We start from the raw sequence: 21883 nt of genomic DNA, 5'->3' as shown, positions 1-21883 counted from the left end.
TCTTTAGTAGACTTACGGGTATTATCTGTTGACACAATGATGCAGTGTTTAGCACATCCACCTCTTGTGCATGATGTTGCGTGTTCGAGGCCCGTTTCAACACTTTTTCTTTTCTCCCTTGTCTGTATGTATATACCTTAATATTCGAACAGCGAATCTACTTCCTACTTCCTTGTTGCCAGCCGCGCCCACGGATTTGAATTTCGGCGGAATTTCTGCCCATTGACGTCATATAGCAACCGCTGTTTTATTTAGTAAACTTACAAATGAGGCGCGTTGATCTAATGGCGGACTGGTTGACATGTCGACCTCCGAAGCATGGTGTTACGGCTTTGACGCCCAGCTCAGCGCTTTTTTCTTGTGTATTTGAAGACTCCAGGATTGTTGAAAAGTGTCATATGTATCCCCCTCCAGGTGCTGCAGAGATACTTTTATGATCTGTTTGGGGACCTATTTTTTTACTCGGTTCAGATTTCTCCATTTTCTATTGCGTATCATTTACATCACACCCGTTGGGGCGAGACAAACCAAACAAGGTAATGGGATTCGCAAATCCGCCATGTTTATTACTCGGAGACACTTTTGCAGTTCAAACGACTCAAGGATGCCGAAGTGGATAGGTCAAAATGTTGTGCGTAAAACGTGACATGTTTGTATTTATCTACGGCCATTTTCTTGTCCCACTCGTGAGGCAGTCATGACACTTGGCAAACAGCGAAAATTTAATTATGAATCATAAGACACGACATGTCCCTTGTCGCCTAGACATAAGCATAAATATATATATATGCGACTTGTTTTTTTTATTATGCATTTTGCGACTTGTACTCCTGAGTGACAGAAAAAACAGTAGTTAGCAATCAGTAGACCAGCTTAAAAAAATGTATGTTTATACACGCGGTTTCTGAAAGAGTGGGTTGTTAACACAAATGAACAATCAAATATTAAACATTTCTTTGTAGTTATGGACCTCGTCCGTTCTCCATTTAGCCTCTGACCAGGCCAAGCTGTTTCAGAACTCCAGGTCCCAGCCTGACTCGTCATCAGGGGGAGGGCCCTCGGTGTCCAGGGGGAAGTCGTCAAAATTGCTGTTGTCCAACGGGCCGTCCACCTGATGGCAAAAGCGCACAGTGCCGCAGAGCAAAACACCTTCAGCGGCGGGCAGTGGGCGGTGGGCGTCGCACTCAGCATGGCGCGTCTTTGATGACGTCACAGTTGCTCAGCTGTGATTGGGTTAACTGAGCAACCGTGATGTCATTTTTCTGCAAGTAGCAGCAAAATGCACGAAGCCCTGCGATGGATCAACGATTTGGCTGCCAAGTCATATTATCAGGGCTGACTGCCTCTCGGACCTCACGTGCAATCTTGGCTGGGGCTACCGTGGCGAGCTCTGCAGACGGCAAAGCGCTTCCAGCCCATGCAACCGAGGTGCCTCTTAAGGGCCGCCAACTCACCCTTGGCATAAAGGGACAGTCCATGGTTCCCTGGCGGAGGCCATCCCAGTTGAAGCCCTCGAACCACCTGATTGCAGGAAGAAGAGGAGGGACAATGAGGGCGCGGACGACCGCGTTCTCGCACGTTATGTTTCTCACTTGTGCTTCTGGACGTCCTTTACGCCGTTCTTCTGGTTCCCGAGACGTTCCGAAGGGTTGTCCCTGACACACACACACACACGGGCTTACGACGGCCATCTTCAGCACTGGATTTCTATCGTGTCCTCTACGTCTGCTCCCTTCTCGCCCAATTTTACCAAACAGCTCCGACGTGAGCCGACTGTGAACGAGCCGCAGTCGACACCAACTGGAGCCACGATGAGCATTTGGACGTCAATCCGAATGAAGCACGGCGGGCGAGAAGAGCGCCGGGAAGTGTGCCTTCTGTGAGCACACAATTTGGGCCCTCTTGCGACCTCACCTCTCTTAGCTAAGAAGGGCAAATACTTGGTAGTCTTTGCTGGACCACAACCTGCAGAGTCTCTTGATGAGGTTTGCGGCACTCTTGGTGATCTTTTTGGGGAATTCCACCATGTCGATCCCCCTCAAGATGATGTTGTACGTCTTCACGGGGTCCGAGCCGGAAAAGGGCGGACTGCGGGACCGACCGGGAAGGGATCAATGCGCTGCTGCAGCCCGCAGGGTGATGCCAATGCGCCCGCCCACCTTCCGCTGAGAAGCTCAAAGACCAGGATCCCCAGGGACCAGCAGTCGGCCGAGCTGTCATGACCTTTGTTGAGGATGATCTCGGGGGCCACGTACTCGGGGGTCCCGCAGAAGGTCCAGGTCTTCTTCCCCAAGCCCACCTTCTTAGCGAAGCCAAAATCCACCTAGCGGCCAGACGCACACACGCACGCACGCGCCGCACCCTCCGTCAGCGTCACGCCGGCAGTTGTTACGATTGGAAAAAAGCCCGCAAAACACAGAGCAAAAATAACATAAGCTCACTCTTTGCTCTCGCAGTAGCTGGTGAGCGTGACGTCGGTGAGCCGGGCGGGATCCAGAGCGCTGGGTTCTGCCGATATGGCTTGTCTCTTGGTGCGCTGAGGCTCATCGAGTGACGGCGCTGGTGTTGCTTGAGTGCCACCTGCTGGATGCAAAAAAAAGTTTTAAAAAAAAACTCCGCCCGGGTGGACCATAACAGTTCAGCGACTCGGCAGAACGTTGTGTCACACCTGCGTCGGGCGTCTGTGGGGCGGCAGTATCGTCGGTGCCCGGCATCAAACTACGATGACGGTCCAGCTCGGCCCGCAAATGTCCAATCAGTAGCTCTTTGGCATCCAGTTTTGACTCCAGCTCCTCAATTAGGCCGTCTCGCTCCGTCAGCCCCTCAATCTTCCGCTGCAACGCCACCTGCAGGTCACGCAGCATGCCGCCGCCTCTCTTTGTTGCCGCCATCAGTCGAGTGCTCGTCCCCTACAAGAAAGAGACTAGTGTGCAGTCAGACCCGTGCAGAAGTGGCTGCGCAGGTCACTCCAGGGTTTCCATACAAAGGAGCTGATGAGAGCTTAAGTGTGGCTCAGAATAAAACAACGTAGTGCAGGCGCAAAAATAATAATTCATTCCATTTATATAGTGTTTTTCAAGGATTCAAAGACGCCTAAATGCTCTGTCTGTTGTTTTTCATTCAGCCTGAACAATGCCGGCTTAAAAACAGCTCAGTTTGATTCTAAATTGGACCATCCCAAGTACAGTGAAACCTTGACTTACAAACACCTATGTATACTTGGCAACTTTTTGGGGTCTCGAGATTTTTCAGATTTTTTTTCCCCGAGTCATAGACTCGTTTTGTTCACAGAGCCCATTGACCATGTGTTGGTTGTTGCGTTTCACTTTCAAAGACGACTAAGTAAGAACAAATTAAACGAAGACTAAAGAAACGCCTACCTTACCTCCTTGTTGTGACTTCAGCACGTTTCTGTAATGAGGATTTGGAAGAAAGTTCTGTCGGCGCGTCCTCGGATGAGCTCCTAACACGTCGCCGCCAAACGTGGGGAGGCCACACGTGCATGCGCACAGGTGACTTTGACAGCTCCTCAGAAAGAAAAGAAAAAAAGAGCAAGGAATCTGCCACAAATCTTCGCGTTGAAGAAAACTGTGAGCGAAACTTTTAGCGTGTCAGAAGTCATCAAAGATACAAAGCGAGAATGATTTGACAAAGGATAAACATATCACCCCACCACGAACTATAGGCCTGGGACTGAGATCCGCCACTAGCTCACAACATCACACATACATTTGTGGTCGGTCACTCAACCGCGCAAAAGAAATAAATATCCTCCAAAGCCGATGGTCGGTCGACTTTTGTGCGCTGTCTGCTCTGCCGCTAGGGGGAGGCCGCGTGGGCGAGCGAGCAACGAGTATACCGATTACTTGGACGAAGAAGGCTTCCGCAGACAAACAACATGGCGGCGCCCGAGATTGGATTGCAGTGACGTTGAATCGTCGAGCGTTCTCTTTGCGGTTTCTGCCAAACTTGCAATAAAACTATTGCGTTTCCGACGGCTCTGAGCCTTATTCTCCGCGAGCGAGCTTGGCTTCTTTTCTGAGCGCTGACGTCGAGCCGCTCGCACACGTTTCCTTGACCCTCCCCTTCCCTTCCCTAGCTCGCAGCACGTTCCCTTCCAGTCAGCGCGCCAGGCCGCCGTGGCTCTGCGCTCACAGCGTTCTCGGTCGTCCACCTTCGATAGACACGTGAGGGCCTGCCTTCATGGAAAACTCGAGCGAGCCGATGTTGCGTTCTTGATTTAAAGCTTTTAGCGTTAAGCATATTTTTGTTCTTTTCCTAAATTGATCTCATCGCGCACTAGATTATTGGGGTCAGCTATCGGCCTAAATGTCGCCACGAGCTGCTGTAGACGCACCGCAAGGCAGCCAGCCAGCACTCTGTTGGTTTTGCTCTGACCATTGTGCTCGTCTGCGTTGGGGCAGGCTATTTTTGGTTCTTATCTAATTGTTTTCCTCCTGATCTCACGTTACGGTGTGCTTCATGTGTAAATGTACGTATCATTTTGCTTTGAATAAAAACAAAAGTCGCCCCCCCTTTTTTTGGGGGGTTTGCTTCCTTTGTTCAGTTTGTGTCAAAGTACAAACGCAATCGCAGAGCCGCAAAAGGTGACACCTGGGTTCACCTGAAGTGTCTTGCCCTTTCTTCCTTGCTTCCTCAGGTCCTTGCCCGTTTCCTTCCGTCCTGAATCAAAAGTCGTCGTCGTTGCAAATGTCCAAGTAGACGTCAAAGGCTTCTCGGTTGCAGTTTCCGTCGGGCGTGAAGACGTACTTGTGGAAGGTGCCATCCACGCAGATGGCTGCCATAGAGATCAGAGGAAACGTTAGTGGCGAAATGTGGCAGGTGAGAAGCGTACGACGCCCCCCCCCTCTCCGACCGATGACGGAGTTGACGTTCTTGGACGTGTTCTTCCCGAAGGCGCAGATGCAGGCGCACTCGGCGGGAACGGTGAAGCTGGCCAGCGACCACTGGCTGTCCACGTACTGGCCGATGACAGGGCCCACCTTGCCCACGCGCGCCAACCTGACAGGGGCACGCACACGTTAAGGAGGGCGCGGACGAGGGAGCGGGGTGGTGCAAGGCGGCCTTACGCAGAGCGGCGGTTAAGTTTGGTGTCTTTCAGGGCGAAGATGTGGACCGTTCCTTTGTCACTGGACGCGCACAAGAAGGACGAGTCGTGACTGAAGTTGAGGCTGTACACATGCGGGGAGGGGACACAGTCAGCGGCGAGCAAACCTTCATCTTCTTCCGCTTAGCCGGGTCGGGTCGCGGGGGCAGCAGCTTTAGGAGGGACTCCCAGACCTCCCTCTCCCCAGCCACTTCATCCAGCTCATCCCGGGGGATCCCAAGGCGTTCCCAGGCCAGCCGAGAGACGTAGTCTCTCCACCGCGTCCTGGGTCGACCCCGGGGTCTCCTACCGGTGGGACATGCCCGGAACACCTCCCCGGGGAGGCGTCCAGGAGGCATCCTGATGAGATGCCCGAGCCACCTCATCTGGCTCCTCTCAACGTGGAGGAGCAGCGGCTCTACTCCGAGTCTCTCCCGGATGACCGAACTTCTCACCCTATCTCTAAGGGAGAGCCCGGACACCCTGCGGAGGAAACTCATTTCAGCCGCTTGTATCCTGGATCTCGTTCTTTCGGTCACGACCCACAGCTTGTGACCATAGGTGAGGGTAGGCGCGTAGATCGACCGGTAAATCGAAAGCTTTGCCATTTGGCAAAAATCAGCAAGCTACATCGGTGAACGTTTTGAACCGCGGGACCTCCATACTTACCTGGGATACTTACCTATAGTATGAAAGATGAAAAACTAAGAAAATAAGAATAAAAATGTTTTACAAAAAATTAAATAATTAAAGGAACACTAACATCACATAAAACAAAACACAAAAAGAAACAAACCGATACAATATTCGAGTTCATAATTTCCAATATCAAGGCGTGATTAAACAGCATTTATTTAGGCTAGAACCAGTTTTATCTCCAAGAAACGAAATAACTCAAAAACGAAAACAAAAATGTAAAGTAAGAAATTCTAACCGGGCAGGGTGTATAAAAGGACGCGCGGACGCTCAGTGCGTGGCGAGAGAGCAAAGAGGAAACAACTCAGCAGCAGTTACCAACAGTGTAATTACCTGACCCGTTCATTTGTTTGTTTGTGTGCCGGACCTGAGGAAGGCCCTAGCGGCCGAAACGTTGTCAGGGCACACAAATATTATTGTAAAACCGGTGTAATACAATTCTGGATTGTTACTGCATTTTTGGAATTTTTTTTTTTAAATAAAAACAATATTTTCACCAACGACTTTTTATTTTTTATTGCTTATATAACCAAGGCTACTCAAATCTGGCCATTGGCCCATTATTTCATTGTTCGCGTAAAGCACGCACCTCCAGAATGGACAGTGGCTGGACGACAGTGTGGTATGGCCGGCGACGCAAGCAGGCGCGCCAGCACCGGGAGCGGGGGGCAGGATGGGGTCTCGGGGGATGTGCCCGTGCATCTCCCCTCCGCTAGGTGGGGGGGGTCTCTATCTCGTAAACCTAACACTAACCCCTAACCCACACTAACCCAAACCCACACTAACCCCCACTAACCCTAACCCACTAACCCCTAACCCCGTAAACCCGTAAACCCTCATAGCTTGGACAAACCAAAGCCATATATCTCATAACTGGGAAAAACCAAAGCCGTATATCTTGTGCACCTTTAACTTTTTACGCGTTTCACAACAACACAATCACACAACTTTAGGGCTTTAACTTACTTGTCCCCTCGTTCGCTGCACTGCCGCATCCCTTCAATCCAGTGTTGTCAGACGAAGGCAGACCTAAGATGCTGCCCCAGCGAATAATTTTCTTGCCAGGTCTTTCTTTACCAGGTCCTCCTAATGGACGCTGGCTTGTCGACGGTGCAGCACGTCGTCCTCCGTCGATCAGCAGTGGGTATGTCGGAATCCGGGTAACGGCAGCAAAATGTTAGAGATGTTCACTCTAACTTATTTTGCAAGAACCACACGGGAGACAGTGTGCCCTTAAAGCACTTGCAAGTGGAGAATTTGTTTGTTACTGTAGGTACAGCAATGTTCGAACAAAGTCTGACTTAGGATTCATGCAAGAGAGTATTTATTGAGAGAAGTAGGGTGGGGGTGAGAGTGGCCAAGGTGGGGGTGAACCCCTGGCCTCTCAGGGGGTCACAGCAGGGGGTGTTTTACGATGTGGAAACAGAACACCTCTGATTGCTTCCTTTGCAGTTGGTCAATCAGTCCAAAGGATCTTAGCACTTTGTTCTACTACTTTGTTAAGACAGGACAAGCTATGTTAATTATTACAGGTTACATTCCAACATAAGCATAGGATCAAAGTAATCTATCAACCCTAACACTCAGGTTTCCACACCTAACGTAAGTGCCATTAGATTTGGGTTCAAGCAACACTACGGGGCTACAATAACGTTTTATTTCAAATACGTGTTAATACCCACAACAGGTTAACAGAACACAACAAAACAATTCCTTTATAAACAATCCCCAAACAGGTGAACAGAACACAACAAAACAATTACTTTATAAACAATCTCCAAACCCGTACATTTTTTAATCTTCAAGGGATTTTTGCACCTTCAACTTGAAGTCATCCACCATCTTCTTAAGCCCCTGCACGGTCTTCTCTTCATCCTCCAGCGCCTTGGAGTAGCAGTGCTGCCCCTGCCTGAGCAGGTCCTTCAGGCAATTCTGTGACACAGCAGCAATATGAAACAGCACTTAAGACACTTGCATCAGCTTCTTGGAGTGTGCTGGAAGGACAAAACGTGAGCAGGAATGCGAGAGCGTTACCTCTGTGGCAGACAGGTGGTCTGTTGCTATGGTGAACACACTCATGAGGTTGTTGCCGACTGTTCGTTTCTCCTCATTGGTCTCCAGCAGCACCATTTGGTACCTCAATGACATAAGTGATCATTTAAAGGGGACGTTTTGGAAAATTCACTTTTTGACTTCTTGTATACAAAACCACAGAAGTTGGGTCTATTACCGCCTTTAGTGTTCCAAAATGAAGGGGGACTAATTGACACAGTTTTTGTATTGATCTCACGAGCGTCCCTAATCCTGCGCTCACCGTCCAAGCCACTCACTGTTGCTTCAGCGCCTTATTCTCCTGCATGGCTTCCTCGTAACCACTGTTGACCTTCTCCTTCAGAAGATTGCGATTGCGTTCCACCGTCTCCACCTCCTTTTCCCACTCTTTGTCCTCCCGCTCTTCCTCCTAATCACACGTGCACACAGTGTGTTATATACATCAGAGGAGGCACTTATAAGGCTGCTCTAGGTGGCAGGTATACATAATTCAAACCTTCCGGCTGGCGTCCCAGCGGTCATCCACCTTGCGGATCTGCTCTCTCAACTGCTTCAGGTCATTTTCCTTGTCAAAGATGTTGGAGATCACCTAAAGCAGAAACAAAGTAGTTACCAAATTATTTGTACCCTCAACAGTGTGACAGGTTGTTAAGTACCGTAATTTTCGGACTATAAGTCACGTTTTTTTTCTTAGTTTGGGTGGGGGGGCGACTTATACTGAGGAGCGACTGACTCATATGTGAATTTTTTTCACAAATTTTCAAAATTCAAAAGTCGGCGGGGCCGGCGCTCGGCCGGGTGGCTGTCCGGGGATGGTGGATGGGGCTCGGACATGGCTTTTACACATGCTTGGTCCTATTCTATGGAGCTCTCTTCCACCTCCGTGGCTGGAAATTTAGTAGTTATTGCCTTGTTTTGTTAAATAACAAGCCGTTTACCAAACCCACGTCTTTGCTTGTACTTGAACGCTACAATATAGTTATATACTAGATCTGTGGAATAACGACTAGGCTGACGTCAGGGCGCACGCGCGGCGTTGTTGACAAAGAACGAGGAATTTGATCGATGGATTTAATGATTTGGAGTGACACAGATGGTTTGATAATATTGTAATATGATAGTTATTTGAAATATACTTTATAGATCGTTATATGGGTTTGTGGAATAATTAGAAATGCAATTTACAACGGGTCCGACGTCAGCATATGCGGCGCATATGCAGCGCATACGCGGCATTGTTTACATAAAGGACGATCGATGGATTTAATGAATTGGAGTGACACAGATGCTTTTATAAACGTGTTATTTATGTAACACTTATTAGAATAACTCAGAATGTTACGTCAGGCCTGTTCTCAGCTCTTCGTATGTGTTTATGTCACGTTAGCATACCTATCGTTTAGCCTGTTGTTGCTGGTTCATGTCTGTTCTTGGTGTTGGATTTTGACAAATAAATTTGCCCCAAAAGTGCGACTTATACTCCGGTGCGACTTATATATAAAGGTTTTTTTTTTTTCACTTTATTGTGCATTTTATGGCTGGTGCGACTTTTACTCCGGAGCGATTTACAGTCCGAAAATAACGGTAGTGTTTGTTGCAGTTCCATTGACAAAAGACTAAAATTTTACTTAACAATAACATTTGTTGAGATAAAAACAAAGCTAAAATTTACATCAACAGACGAAAACAGTTGCCTTGATTCTTGTTTTGTGCATTAGCATAATCTGGATGATTTACGAGCTACACAGACAATCGCCATTTAAAGGTAAACAGCGTACACAATACTACCAGAGGATCTGTGAATATTTTTTTCATTATTTTTTAAACACATTCTTTGGCTGCCTTTGAAGTTACATATAGGTGTCAAAGTGAGTGAATGTCTTAAAAACAACAAACACATTTTCTTTATGTATTTGGAAGGCATGTTGTGTAGTGCTACTCGTCTCAAGAGCACCATACACAGAAAGCACATACATTTTTCCTTGTGTGCGCACATGTATTCAGACAAAAGGCATAAGGAGCACCTGCTCATAAGACTCCTCCAGGCTAAATTTGCTATTGGACAGTAGATTGCGATCCTCCTCCACATTGTTGGTCAGCTTTCTCAAAATAACCTACAACGTGACACACAAAGCGGTTAAGAGCAAAACTATCAAATGGAACCAAACCCATTGAGTACCTTACCTGTGTCTGTGAGTCGATGTGGACATTTCCAGGTCCGCATTCAAAAGGCCTCAGTTCAAAGTCATGGCCACAGGCGTTTTCCGCAGACGTTGGTATCAACTTCAGTTTGCGGGCGATATTGTGGTACTCGTTTAGCTTCAACTCAACCTGGAATGTTTACAGGAAAGGACAATCACAATAATAGCAATCTCACAGCTCCACCGGTAAAACAATCTACCCAGTGCCTATGAGCAGAGGTAATTACAGTTAGGAAACTGAACACTTATGGTCCGTCATCACTGAATGGGAATACCTTCTCTTTGCTTTTGGCTAGTGCGATCTCTTCATTCTGCTTGTACTGCAGGGCTTGTTCCAGAGTTTTGCTTTGACTAGCGATGACTTGCAGAAGCTCACGCTTCTCTTGGTTGATCCGCTCTACGTCAGCCGGGGTATACTTTTGGTTTTGCAGGACCTTTTGCAGCTCTGCCTTCTCAAGTTTCAGAGACTCCAGAGTGCTGACTGCAGAGAAGAAGCAAATGAAAAGCGGTCAATTAAAAAGGCGCCTAGGCACTGTGGGAAATGATGTAAGGAAAGAACATATTTTGGAGTTTTTTTCTGTTTACCAGCGAGGTTCAGCTCATCGCCCAGCTCAGAGTACTTTTTCTCTTTATTTGCTTGGAAGGCCTCCAGTTGGGCGTGATAATCACGCAGCTTCTGGAGGTCTGACTGCAGCTTCATATGCTCCATCCTCTTGACCTGTAGGCGGTCCTGTTAGGGAAGAGGGATGCGTTTGCTGGTCATAAAATGAATGGCAAATGAGCTTACTATAACTAGTGCCCCTGATCATACACTTGACGCGCGCCGTATGTGAAATGCAAACTTAATGCAAAGTCACAATAAAATAGTCTTATTTCCGGGTGATAATGACCTTTGGGTTTTCCTTCTCCAGTCGTTCAATCTCTTCCATCAGTATCTTGTGCTTCTGCTCCATGGAAACCAACAGCTCTTCATCATAACCCCACAGCTTCTCTGTGAAAGCACGCATCAACACACGCATAAACGAATGCCGATACAGTACATATATGCAAAAGAATGCAAACACAATGACATGAACAAAGACGGCACCCCATCACACAAGAGTACACTCAAAATACATCAACACTGGCAGTAAAATATAAATGTTATTACATTCTATTTCTCTAAATTAATATAACTCGCTGCTTCAAATAGATCTTACTCAATTCAGAGATGAAGGCATCGTCGTCTTCCTCATAGGTGTCCTCTTCCTGCATGAATTTTCTGTATGTGGTTGCTGTGTAGTTGAGGAAAAGCTGCAGACAGGAGAATGTTTTGAATAAAATGAGCACCCCACTGGAATCTAAATGAACAAAAGTTCATCTTCTGGCACCTACTAAATCAGTTCAAGGCTCTGTAAACATAGAGCTCTTTAAAAACATATATTAGACTCAGGAGTGGGCAAAGTATGACCAGCTCCTTTTTTTTTTTTTAATCTGACCCACCAATCATTACGTTTCCATGAGTCCCGTATCCTGTATTCCAAATGATTAGACAAATAATTCTATGATTTTCCTAAACAGTCAATGAAAATGAGCATAATTTTAGACTCAACATTTCGAGTAGATGATGATAATATTTAAATAAAAAAACAGACTGTAGTATATTGTTCTGGCTATGCTTAAAGGTGGCATTGTTCTGAAAGACTATGTGTAGTGTTATGAAGGGGACTTTGGGCTGCAATGCAATTTTTTCATGTAAAAAAAATAAAATAATATATACACACACACACACACACACACACACACACACACACACAATATATATATTACAAAACAATTACAATATATATATATATATATATATACACACACATATATTTACACACACACACAATTATTATTTTTTTAGTGGGTAGATCTTTGTGACTTGGTCATTTCAAAAGTAGCTCGCGAGTTGAAAAGGTTTGGGCACCCCTGGTGTAAAGGGACAAATTGGACCATTCTTAAGACCATGCTAGCAGCATGTAAAAAAAACCATCACAAACTAATGTCTCAAAACAGGACTTTAGAAAATGGTTGACCAGATGAATTGTCCAGTCAATGTAAATCAAAATACCTTGTTGTAGTCTGCGCTGTCATCAATGTTGTCGCTGTCTTCACAGAAGTCGCTGAAGAGCAGATTCTGCTGGTTCAGGTTTCTATAGACCTGGTGATGGAGAACAGAAATATTTCGGACATCAATTACTACACCAACTTTTTTTTTCTTTTTTTTTAATTTAACCGGGGCTGCTGCTCACCTTGACACAGTCAATTAACCACATAAGGGCACCCAGTGCCTGAGGCCACGTGTGGGGAGCACCCACGGAATACATGGAGGACTTGGACAGAACAAACGGATATCTGCATCGCAAATAGAGAGAAAGAGAGAAATACTTAGCAAGATATAAAATTCCTAAACTTGAACATGTCACAAGTGTCAAATTATCCAAATACCTCAGAGCACACAACATCCTGTACTATCATTAAATTTATAAATTAAAAAAAAAACTCTCAGAGAATGGCAACTAGGGTATTTTGTGACCTGAGTGACTTGAGGATAGCTGGAACCTCCTCCTCCACTTTGGAGGTTGGCATTTGAAAAGTAGGGTCCAGCTGACGATAGATGAACTCAAAGATCTTGACAAACTCCTTGGTGGACGGTGACTGGAGGATCTTGGGTGCCACGTGGTAGGCATGCTCTGTCAAAAACTAAATCCAAAATAAAACAAATAGATTGGAGATCCTGTGCCACATTTGAAATAATCTTTGATTTTAGGTTTACAAGACAGTTTGGGTTAGTAGTGTCCAGGATGCCTTTTCCAAGCTCTTCTCTGTGGAAAAAAAAAAGCCTAGGAGCTGTATTTTTTTTTTTATTAATCGTGAAGATACAAATAGATTTTGCTCTGATTGGATGACTGTTAAATTGAGTATGAAAAACAATTTTCCTCTGATTAGTAGTTTCCAGATTTTGTGGTGGCCAAGCGTTTGTAATCATTATAACATGTTGGATGCCGCCAAAGCTAAATTTATCACCTTTTGGATTGTTTGCCGGCAAACGGGGAATGTCAGTCGGATTTACACTATCATGAGACCAATTTACTCTTAACCTACTAGATATAAGCAGTTTCCAGGTGTCTGAACATTTTTGTGACATGAAAGGTTGTACAATTAGTAATCCGATTAAAATGCTGGTGAAGATATGCCCCACCATTTAGGGGCAGATCCGTGTATGTGGCGCATGTAGCAGACACATTGCCACAAACAAACCTACCTCATGCAGCTGTTTGATGCATTGCTGAACATAGGCTTTGTCATGCAGAGGCCGGGTATCTTTGAGTTTCTCGGGTCCTCCAAAGCCATAAACGGAGCTGCCGCGTGGCATACTGGCTCCACTTACGCTGCACTCAACAACAACAAAACAAGTTATGAAATACTGTATGGACTCTAAGCAGGGCGTCCTCAAAGTCAGTACATACTAAGGCTGCATAATATTGGGGGGGAAAAATGACGCTGATCGCTCACAGCATTTCTGTTGTTCACATACCGTTGACCAAAGAATCTGGACTGCCTCTCAGATGTCTGCAGCAGTGATTTGGACATGCTGAGCTTTCCCATTGAAGGCTTTTCACTGTCAATAAAAACAAGGCTGGTAAATTGTGATTATCGTTTTTTTTGTTTTTTATTGCAAGATAAATATTTAAACATTACAAATGTTGATTTATCATGGGCCATGTGTATTATCGTGTTTTGAAGGCACACATTTTCACATGTTTTAATAATTTCTGTGGAAGTTGATGCAAGTTAACACTGGGGAAAATACCGTTTTGAAGCTTAAGTGAAAGAAATTCCAAAGATTTTATTCCAAGGCTATATTGCCCAGCCCAATAACTAAGGATTTTTTTATTTTTTTTTTAAACAAAAAAAGAACCAACCTTTGAGGAGTTGTGTTCGCGGTGCTCATTCTGTTGGAGTCTTGCACTCGCATGGGCAGCTCAGACATCCTGCTCTTGACTCTACTCTTTCTTCCACTGACCCCAGTCACAAATATAAAGAAATGTTGAGTATGTTAAAGTGCATACACAATAAATACAAAATATGGTAAAATGCGTACGGCTTCTTATGAATTTAATATTTGTTAAGTACTTGCATCTCTGTGACTCAAGTGAATAAAACCAGGGATGAGAATGGCAAATCCATCCATCCATCCATCCATCTTCTTCCGCTTACCCGGGGTCGGGTCGCGGGGGCAGCAGCTTCAGGAGGGACTCCCACACTTCCCTCTCCCCAGCCACTTCATCCAGCTCATCCCGGGGGATCCCAAGGTGTTCCCAGGCCAGCCAAGAGACAGAGTCTCTCCAGAGCATCCTGGGTCGTCCCCGGGGTCTCCTACCGGTGGGACATGCCCGGAACACCTCCCCGGGGAGGCGTCCAGGAGGCATCCTGATGAGATGCCCGAGCCACCTCATCTGGCTCCTCTCAACGTGGAGGAGCAGCGGCTCTACTCCGAGTCTCTCCCGGATGACCGAACTTCTCACCCTATCTCTAAGGGAGAGCCCGGACACCCTGCGGAGGAAACTCATTTCAGCCGCTTGTATCCTGGATCTCGTTCTTTCGGTCACGACCCACAGCTCGTGACCATAGGTGAGGGTAGGAGCGTAGATCGACCGGTAAATCGAGAGCTTTGCCTTTTGGCTCAGCTCTCTCTTCACCACGACGGACCGGTACAGAGTCCGCATTACTGCCGACGCTGCACCGATCCGCCTGTCGATCTCGCACTACATCCTGCCCTCACTCGTGAACAAGACCCCAAGAGGTCTCCTCCACTTGGGGCAGGATCTCATCCACGATCCGGAGAGGGCATTCCACCCTTTTCCGACCAAGGACCATGGACTCGGATTCGGAGGTGCTGACCCTCATCCCGACCGCTTCACACTCGGCTGCGAACCGCTCCAGTGAGAGCTGGAGATCACGGCCTGAAGAAGCCAACAGCACCACGTCATCTGCAAAAAGCAGAGACGCGATGCTGAGGTCCCCAAATTGGACCCCTTCAACGCCTCGGCTGCGCCTAGAAATTCTGTCCATAAAAATTATGAACAGAATCGATGACGAAGGGAAGCCTTGGCCAACCCTCACTGGGAACGAATCCGACTTACTGCCTGAAATGCGGACCAAACTCTGGCATCGGTGATATAGGGACCGAACCGCCCTCATCAGTTGGCTCGGCACCCCGTACTCCCGAAGCACCCTCCACAGAATCTCCTGAGGGACACGGTCGAACGCCTTCTCCAAGTCCACAAAACACATGTGGACTGGTTGGGCGAACTCCCATCCACCCTCGAGGATCCTGCCGAGGGTGTAGAGCTGGTCCACTGTTCCACTGCCAGGACGAAAGCCACACTGCTCCTCCTGAATCCAAGGTTCGACCTCCCGACGGACCCTCCTCTCCAGCACCCCTGAATAGACCTTACCAGGGAGGCTGAGGAGTGTGTCCCCTGTAATTGGAACACACCCTCCGGTCCCCCTTCTTAAAGAGGGGAACCACCACCCCAGTCTGCCAATCCAGAGGCACCGTCATCGATGTCCACGCAATGCTGTAGAGGCGAATCAACCATGACAGCCCCACAACATCCAGAGCCTTTAAGAACTCAGGGCGGATCTCATCTACCCCTGGGGCCCTGCCACCGAGGAGTTTTTTAACTACCTCAGTGACTTCGACCCCAGAGATTGGAGAGTCCACCTCAGAGTTTCCAGGCCCTGTTTCCACAATGGAAGGCGTGTCCGTGGAATTGAGGAGGTTTTCAAAGTATTCTCCCCACCGACTTACGACGTCCCGAGTCGAGGTCAGCAGCACACCATCTCCACTTCCACTGTAAACAGTGTTGACCGTGCACTGCTTCCCCCTCCTGAGACACCGGATGGTGGACGAGAATTTCCTCGAAGCCGTCCGGAAGTCATTCTCCATGGCCTCGCCAAACTCCTCCCACGCCCTGGTTTTTGGCTCAGCAACCGCCGAAGCCGCGTTCCGCTTGGCCATCCGGTACCTGTCAGCTGCCTCCGGAGTCCCGCAGGCCAAAACAGCCTGATAGGACTCCTTCTTCAGCTTGACGGCATCCCTTCCCGCCGGTGTCCACCAGTGGGTTCGGGGATTGCCGCCACGACAGATCCCAAAGACCTTACGGCCACAGCTCCGGTCGGCTGCCTCAACAATGGAGGCGCGGAACATGGTACACTCGGACTCAATGTCCCCCGCCTCCCCCGGGACGTGGGAAAAGCTCTGCCGGAGGTGGGAGTTCAAGCTCTTCCTGACAGGGGATTCTGCCAGACGTTCCCAGCAGACCCTCACAGAGTGTTTGGGTCTGCTAGGTCGGACCGGCATCTTCCCCCACCATCGGAGCCAACCCACCACCAGGTGGTGATCAGTTGACAGCTCCGCCACTTTCTTCACCCGAGTGTCCAAAACATGGGGCCGCAAATCCGATGACATGACTACAAAGTCAATCATCGAACTGGGGCCTAGGGTGTCCTGGTGCCAAGTGCACACATGGACACCCTTATCCTTGAACATGATGTTCATTATAGAAAATCTGTGTCGAGCACAGAGGTCCAACAATAGAACACTGTTCGGGTTCAGATCGGGGGGGGGCCGTTCCTCCCAATCACGCCCCTCCAGGTCTCACTGTCATTGCCCAAGTGAGCATTGAAGTCACCCAGTAGAACGATGGAGTCCCCAGAAGGAGCGCTCTGCAACACCTCCTTCAGGGACTCCTAGAAGGGTGGGTGGGTACTCTGAGCTGCCATTTGGTGCATAGACACAAACAACAACAGTCAGGACCCGTCCCCCCCACCGAAAGGCGGAGGGAGGCTACCTTCTCATTCACCGGGGTGAACCTCAATGTACAGGCGCCCAGCCGGGGGGCAATAAGTATGCCCACACCTGCTCGACGCCTCTCACCGTGGGCAACTTTAGAGTGGAAGAGAGTCCAGCCCCTCTCGAGATGTGTCTAGTCAGAACTTTTCTGCCTCACACACCAGCTCGGGCTCCTTTCCAGCCAGAGAGGTGACATTCCATGTCTCTAGAGCCAGCCTCTGCAGCCGGGGATCGGATCGCCAAGGTTTTCCCCGCCTTTGGCTGCCGCCCAGCTCACTTGCCACCCGACCCCTTTGGCCCCTCCTACAGGTGCTGAGCCCATGGGAAGGGGGACCCACATTTTCTGTTCGGGCTATGCCCGGCCGGGCCCCATGGGCGAAGGCCCGGCCACCAGGCGCTCGCCTTTGAGCCCCACCTCCAGACCTGGCTCCAGAGGGGGGCTCTGGTGACCCGCGTCCGGGCGAGGGAAAACTAGGTCCAGAATGACAAATGTGAAAAAAAACTGAAAATATCTATCTATCTATCTATCTATCTATCTATCTATCTATCTATCTATCTATCTATCTATCTATCTATCTATCTATCTATCTATCTATCTATCTATCTATCTATCTGTCTATATAGATATATAAAATGTTGCCCGCTTCCCGCTTTAGTTTCCATGAAAAACACTAAATTGTCTGGGTGACCCCAAACATTTTAACGGTCGTGTACTTGACAGTATTGTGTTGCTTATGTACTTATATCGACTCCGAGACTCCTTTGTCTACTTTGAAGTAATATTTTAGTCCTGACTGTTAAATTACTTTCATAAGTCCTTCGTAAGAAAATTATCTGTGGTACTACATTACACTACTCAAAAGTACTTTTTTCACCGCTTCCGATCAGTTTATACTAGTTAACGTCAACGAGAGCTACAACGTACAAGATACGCCACTACTTTTCGACGACTTCTCTTGGACTAGCAATATCGAAAACACAGGCTTTGTTGTAAAAAAAAAAACAACAAAAAAAAAAAAAACGTTTGGCAAATGGATGGTAACATGTTTCTGTAGGTATTGAAAGTACAATCTAATACATACCGCTCCATTTTGTCTCTTCTTTACCAAAGGAAGGAAATAAACAGAAACCAGAAAGCAAACAGACAAACCCGCCAAAGAATTAAAAATGGCTACATCGTGACATCATCCTACTACGGCACGTCACTTGGGTCGAAAGATACAAAGACGGCTGTAAAGCAAACCATCCGTAGTGGACAAAATAATATTTTTGAACACATGGTAAGTAAAGGTTGTGAGATAAGGTCACTGAATATAATCATACACATGTTAAACTTGTGTAAATGTAATTCTGATTTGCTTGGGTGTTTTTCAATTGGTTTACTACATTGTTTTCTCAACACACAACAGAAATTCTCCCACACACAAAACATAACTTACCCACACTACTGAATTTCTATCATTTGGAACTAAAAGGTGTAACACATTGCCTAACTACTACAATTCCCGCACATCATACGAATTATACTCATACCAAAACTAATGATTCAGGAGTTAGTGAACATCTCCGTTGCGTGAGGCAATCTGGTCTGCATTATGTTCATGTTTGTGTATGAACTGAACTCCATCATACATTGAGGACCTTCTGCAGCATTTCATTGGTGTCTGTGTCTCTGCTATAGTACAGTAGTTTGAAAAAATGAAGTATATGTATATATATATATCAGTTTATATATATATATATATATATATATATATATATATATATATATATATATATATATATATATATATATATATATATATATATATATAGGAATATACTATATTCTAGGAATATATATATATACGGACAAAATAAACATTCAAGTTATGTATATATTATTTTATATATATATATATATATATATATATATAAAATAAATGGATTGAGCAGTTTAGTAAGGGGGAATGAGCAGGAATGTTTCAAGATGAGTGGATGGAAGAAAACTCCACTATTAGAATTTTGGCTAAAATGCAGTTCAAATGCAGGTCAAGCAACATCCTCTGAGACTGAATACAGCCAAGAAATGTATCAGACTGATAAGAGTTAAGACACATTCCTGTGTTCCAAAATAGCTAGAAAACAAACACAGACAAGTTCATTCTTATTCATTTTTTTCAAAATGCAGCTTGAAAGTTGGCGAACCCTTTAGCATGCATTAGTACTGTGGACAGTATTCATACATACAATTAGGACCATATATACTAGGATATCTGCAATATTCTCATTGAATTGGCTCAAAACATCACAGTGGATTTGAAATGAAACAAACAAGATGGACTTCAATTGAAAATGTTCAGCTTTAATCTGTTGGTATTTATCCAAATCAGGTGAATAGTGTAGAAAATACAACATTTTGTCATTATGTTTCCCGCTTTTTAAGGGCTTGATCATTGTATTCCTAAAAATGACAATGTTAATAACACACAGTGACTTTGCTAAGTAACTTCATTCTGACTCCCGGTCTGGAACAAGTAACATGTTAGAACACACATCATCAGAAAAGTGGTCATATCAGATTAACACACTGCACTGGCAATGGTTCAGGTAGATCTTACTTTTTCTGCTTGGAGCCGCTCAGAGCATTTGTTTTTGCAGCACGTTTGTGCATGTTTTGTTAGATTCCTTCATGGCAGATGAAGTAATAGAGGCCTTTGATCCCTTTATTTTTCTTCTTCCATTAGAACTGCTGGTTAGGGGTTTTGTGTTAAAGATACTGAGGCCATTTTAAAGAATATTTAGGTTCGTTTTGTATACTCATGACAAATGTCGCAGATGGAAGGAACAATGATGTTTAGGTGTGAAGGCAGATCATACACACCTCTTATTTATCTATTTATGTATTTATTGTTTATTTATTTGGGTTATTTGATTATTACTTATTCATCGCTCTTGTCTATTTGTTTTTACTCTTTGTGCTATTTGCTTGTATGTGTTGTGTAATGTGTCTCTTCACCGTGGGACGGTGGGAAACGTAATTTCGATCTCTGTGTGTCTTAACATGTGAAGAAATTGACAATAAAGCTGACTTTGACTTTTGATTTCTCAGTGGCATTCCAGCATACAAAAATACATGCCCACATTCTTGGGCAAGTTGAAACACTTTGGACCAAGTTTCAGACTGTGGGAAATGCAGTCGTCAGTTTAACGTTGCTGTATTTGACATTGTTTTTGCTACTGATTTGTGACGAATGAAGATTTTACATGACACAAACTACAGCAGGGCCGGTTCTAGGAATGCACATAAGAGGGGGCAGTCAGAAATGTGAAGGGGGCATGTTATTTATTTATTTATTTTTTTACACATTTTTAACACTGTTATTGTTTTCTTCACGGCAGTTGTTAGCTGTGTGTCCAGATCTCAACCTGGAGAAGTGGATTGCACTCTGTCAGGCCTCTCCACTTAAGACCTGTCCAGCTTGAGTGTCCCGCCTGAAGAAGGTATAGCTCTTAGGTTCACTGAGGCACGCAACCCCCCTGACCACAATAAGGTGCCAATCCCCCATGGGGGGGAGGGGGGGGACTGAAAAATGAATGAAATAAATAAATGAAAAGTAACATCAAATATCCTTTAGGAGGGACTCCCAGACCTCCCTCTCCCCAGCCACTTCCTCCAGCTCATCCCGGGGGATCCCAAGGCGTTCCCAGGCCAGCCGAGAGACGTAGTCTCTCCACCGCGTCCTGGGTCGACCCCGGGGTCTCCTACCGGTGGGACATGCCCGGAACACCTCCCCGGGGAGGCGTCCAGGAGGCATCCTGATGAGATGCCCGAGCCACCTCATCTGGCTCCTCTCAACGTGGAGGAGCAGCGGCTCTACTCCGAGTCTCTCCCGGATGACCGAACTTCTCACCCTATCTCTAAGGGAGAGCCCGGACACCCTGCGGAGGAAACTCATTTCAGCCGCTTGTATCCTGGATCTCGTTCTTTCGGTCACGACCCATAGCTCGTGACCATAGGTGAGGGTAGGAGCGTAGATCGACCGGTAAATCGAGAACCGAGTCAGAGGTGATAAATCTCTTCCGAACAAAATCCCGTGGATTATGCATCACGTGGAGTCATGGCAAAGGAACTAGTGGAGTCAAATTGGGTCACTGGCCCACGTTTTCTATGGCAAGAGGAGCTACCAAAGGAGGATGTCAAAAAAGAGATGAGCACTGAAGATCCAGAGCTCAGCGTCACTCACGTTTTCACAGTTCAAGCGAAGGAAGAGAAATCTATCACCGGACTTCTGCAAATGTGCTCTGAAAGCAATAGATTAAGATTAAGACGACGTGTTAAGTATGCAAAGAATTTAAAGGAAATGCCCAATGGAAATACTACATTGGGAGAAAGAAAGGAAACAGAGGAGTTTCTCATACGCGCAGTCCAACAAGAAGCATTCAGTAAGGAAATTAAGTTGCTCAAAAATAAAGGTGAAGTCAAGTCAACTCACTAAATTACACCAGTCAAGTCCATTTTTCGACAGGCATGGTATCCTGAGGGTGGGAGGCAGACTAACAAAGGGATCGCTCCATCCCAACATCAAACATCCAGCTATCATGCCAAAGGAGCATCACGTCTCACAGTTGCTCATCAAATATTTTCATGATAAGATTTGTCACCAAGGCAGAGGAATGACAGTCAATGAAATTCGTGCTAATGGTATATGGATAATGGGCCGCAGTAATGAAGTGTCATCATTCATATACAAATGCGTCAAATGTAGAAGGTACAGGAAATACAACCAAGAACAAAAGATGGGGGATATGCCCTCTGAAAGACTGGAAGCTACCCCTCCATTTACTCACAGCGGTATGGATTGTTTTGGACCATTTTGTGTAAAAGAAGGGAGTAAGGAAGTAAAGCGATATGGACTCTTATTCACATGTATCACCGTGGGATAGTGGGTAACGCTATTT

The 21883-nt window shown here is 46.3% G+C and overlaps 2 protein-coding genes and 1 long non-coding RNA gene across 10 annotated transcripts; 1 reads left to right on the top strand and 2 right to left on the bottom strand.

The window, feature by feature from the left end:
* Positions 1 to 700: 700 nt before the first annotated feature.
* LOC147039876 (cGMP-dependent protein kinase 1-like) lies at positions 701 to 4779 on the bottom strand. 7 transcript variants are annotated; one of them, XM_085904336.1, is made up of 8 exons: positions 3386 to 4779; positions 2669 to 2909; positions 2442 to 2583; positions 2160 to 2323; positions 1966 to 2088; positions 1593 to 1655; positions 1455 to 1521; positions 701 to 1111 (listed from the first exon to the last, which is right to left on the bottom strand). In XM_085904336.1, exons 5-8 carry the CDS (start codon positions 2025 to 2027, stop codon positions 1013 to 1015), a joined length of 291 nt encoding a protein of 96 aa, XP_085760462.1. In that variant the 5' UTR covers positions 2028 to 2088; positions 2160 to 2323; positions 2442 to 2583; positions 2669 to 2909; positions 3386 to 4779; the 3' UTR covers positions 701 to 1012. The 7 variants fall into 7 exon arrangements, 1 of the variants encoding a protein (XP_085760462.1); XR_015063417.1 differs by having other exon boundaries at positions 1094 to 1111; positions 1751 to 2088; XR_015063416.1 differs by having other exon boundaries at positions 1084 to 1111; positions 1593 to 2088; positions 3381 to 4779.
* Positions 3860 to 6317, top strand: LOC147039875 (uncharacterized). Its single transcript, XR_015063420.1, has 3 exons — positions 3860 to 4492; positions 4661 to 4842; positions 4918 to 6317. It is a non-coding gene; the product is annotated as an uncharacterized LOC147039875 (long non-coding RNA).
* Positions 6318 to 7445: 1128 nt separating this feature from the next.
* ndc80 (NDC80 kinetochore complex component) lies at positions 7446 to 18183 on the bottom strand. 2 transcript variants are annotated; one of them, XM_085904390.1, is made up of 17 exons: positions 18025 to 18183; positions 14007 to 14102; positions 13619 to 13702; positions 13346 to 13472; positions 12617 to 12783; positions 12333 to 12435; positions 12152 to 12241; positions 11256 to 11349; positions 10947 to 11047; positions 10642 to 10786; positions 10332 to 10537; positions 10040 to 10186; positions 9880 to 9969; positions 8352 to 8444; positions 8134 to 8264; positions 7838 to 7940; positions 7446 to 7735 (listed from the first exon to the last, which is right to left on the bottom strand). In XM_085904390.1, the coding sequence occupies exons 1-17, from the start codon at positions 18030 to 18032 to the stop codon at positions 7598 to 7600; spliced, it is 1923 nt and encodes a 640-aa protein (XP_085760516.1). In that variant the 5' UTR covers positions 18033 to 18183; the 3' UTR covers positions 7446 to 7597. The 2 variants fall into 2 exon arrangements, with proteins under 2 accessions (XP_085760516.1, XP_085760517.1); XM_085904391.1 differs by lacking the exon at positions 18025 to 18183 and adding an exon at positions 14222 to 14379.
* Between the last annotated feature and the right edge of the window lie 3700 nt (positions 18184 to 21883).

Source organism: Syngnathus leptorhynchus, chromosome 22, assembly GCF_054491065.1.
Source record: "Syngnathus leptorhynchus isolate UIUO chromosome 22, UIUO_Slep, whole genome shotgun sequence".
Lineage (NCBI taxonomy): Eukaryota > Metazoa > Chordata > Actinopteri > Syngnathiformes > Syngnathidae > Syngnathus > Syngnathus leptorhynchus.
The sequence above is the reverse complement of the archived record's forward strand: the minus strand, read 5'-3'. Positions and strand labels throughout refer to the sequence as shown.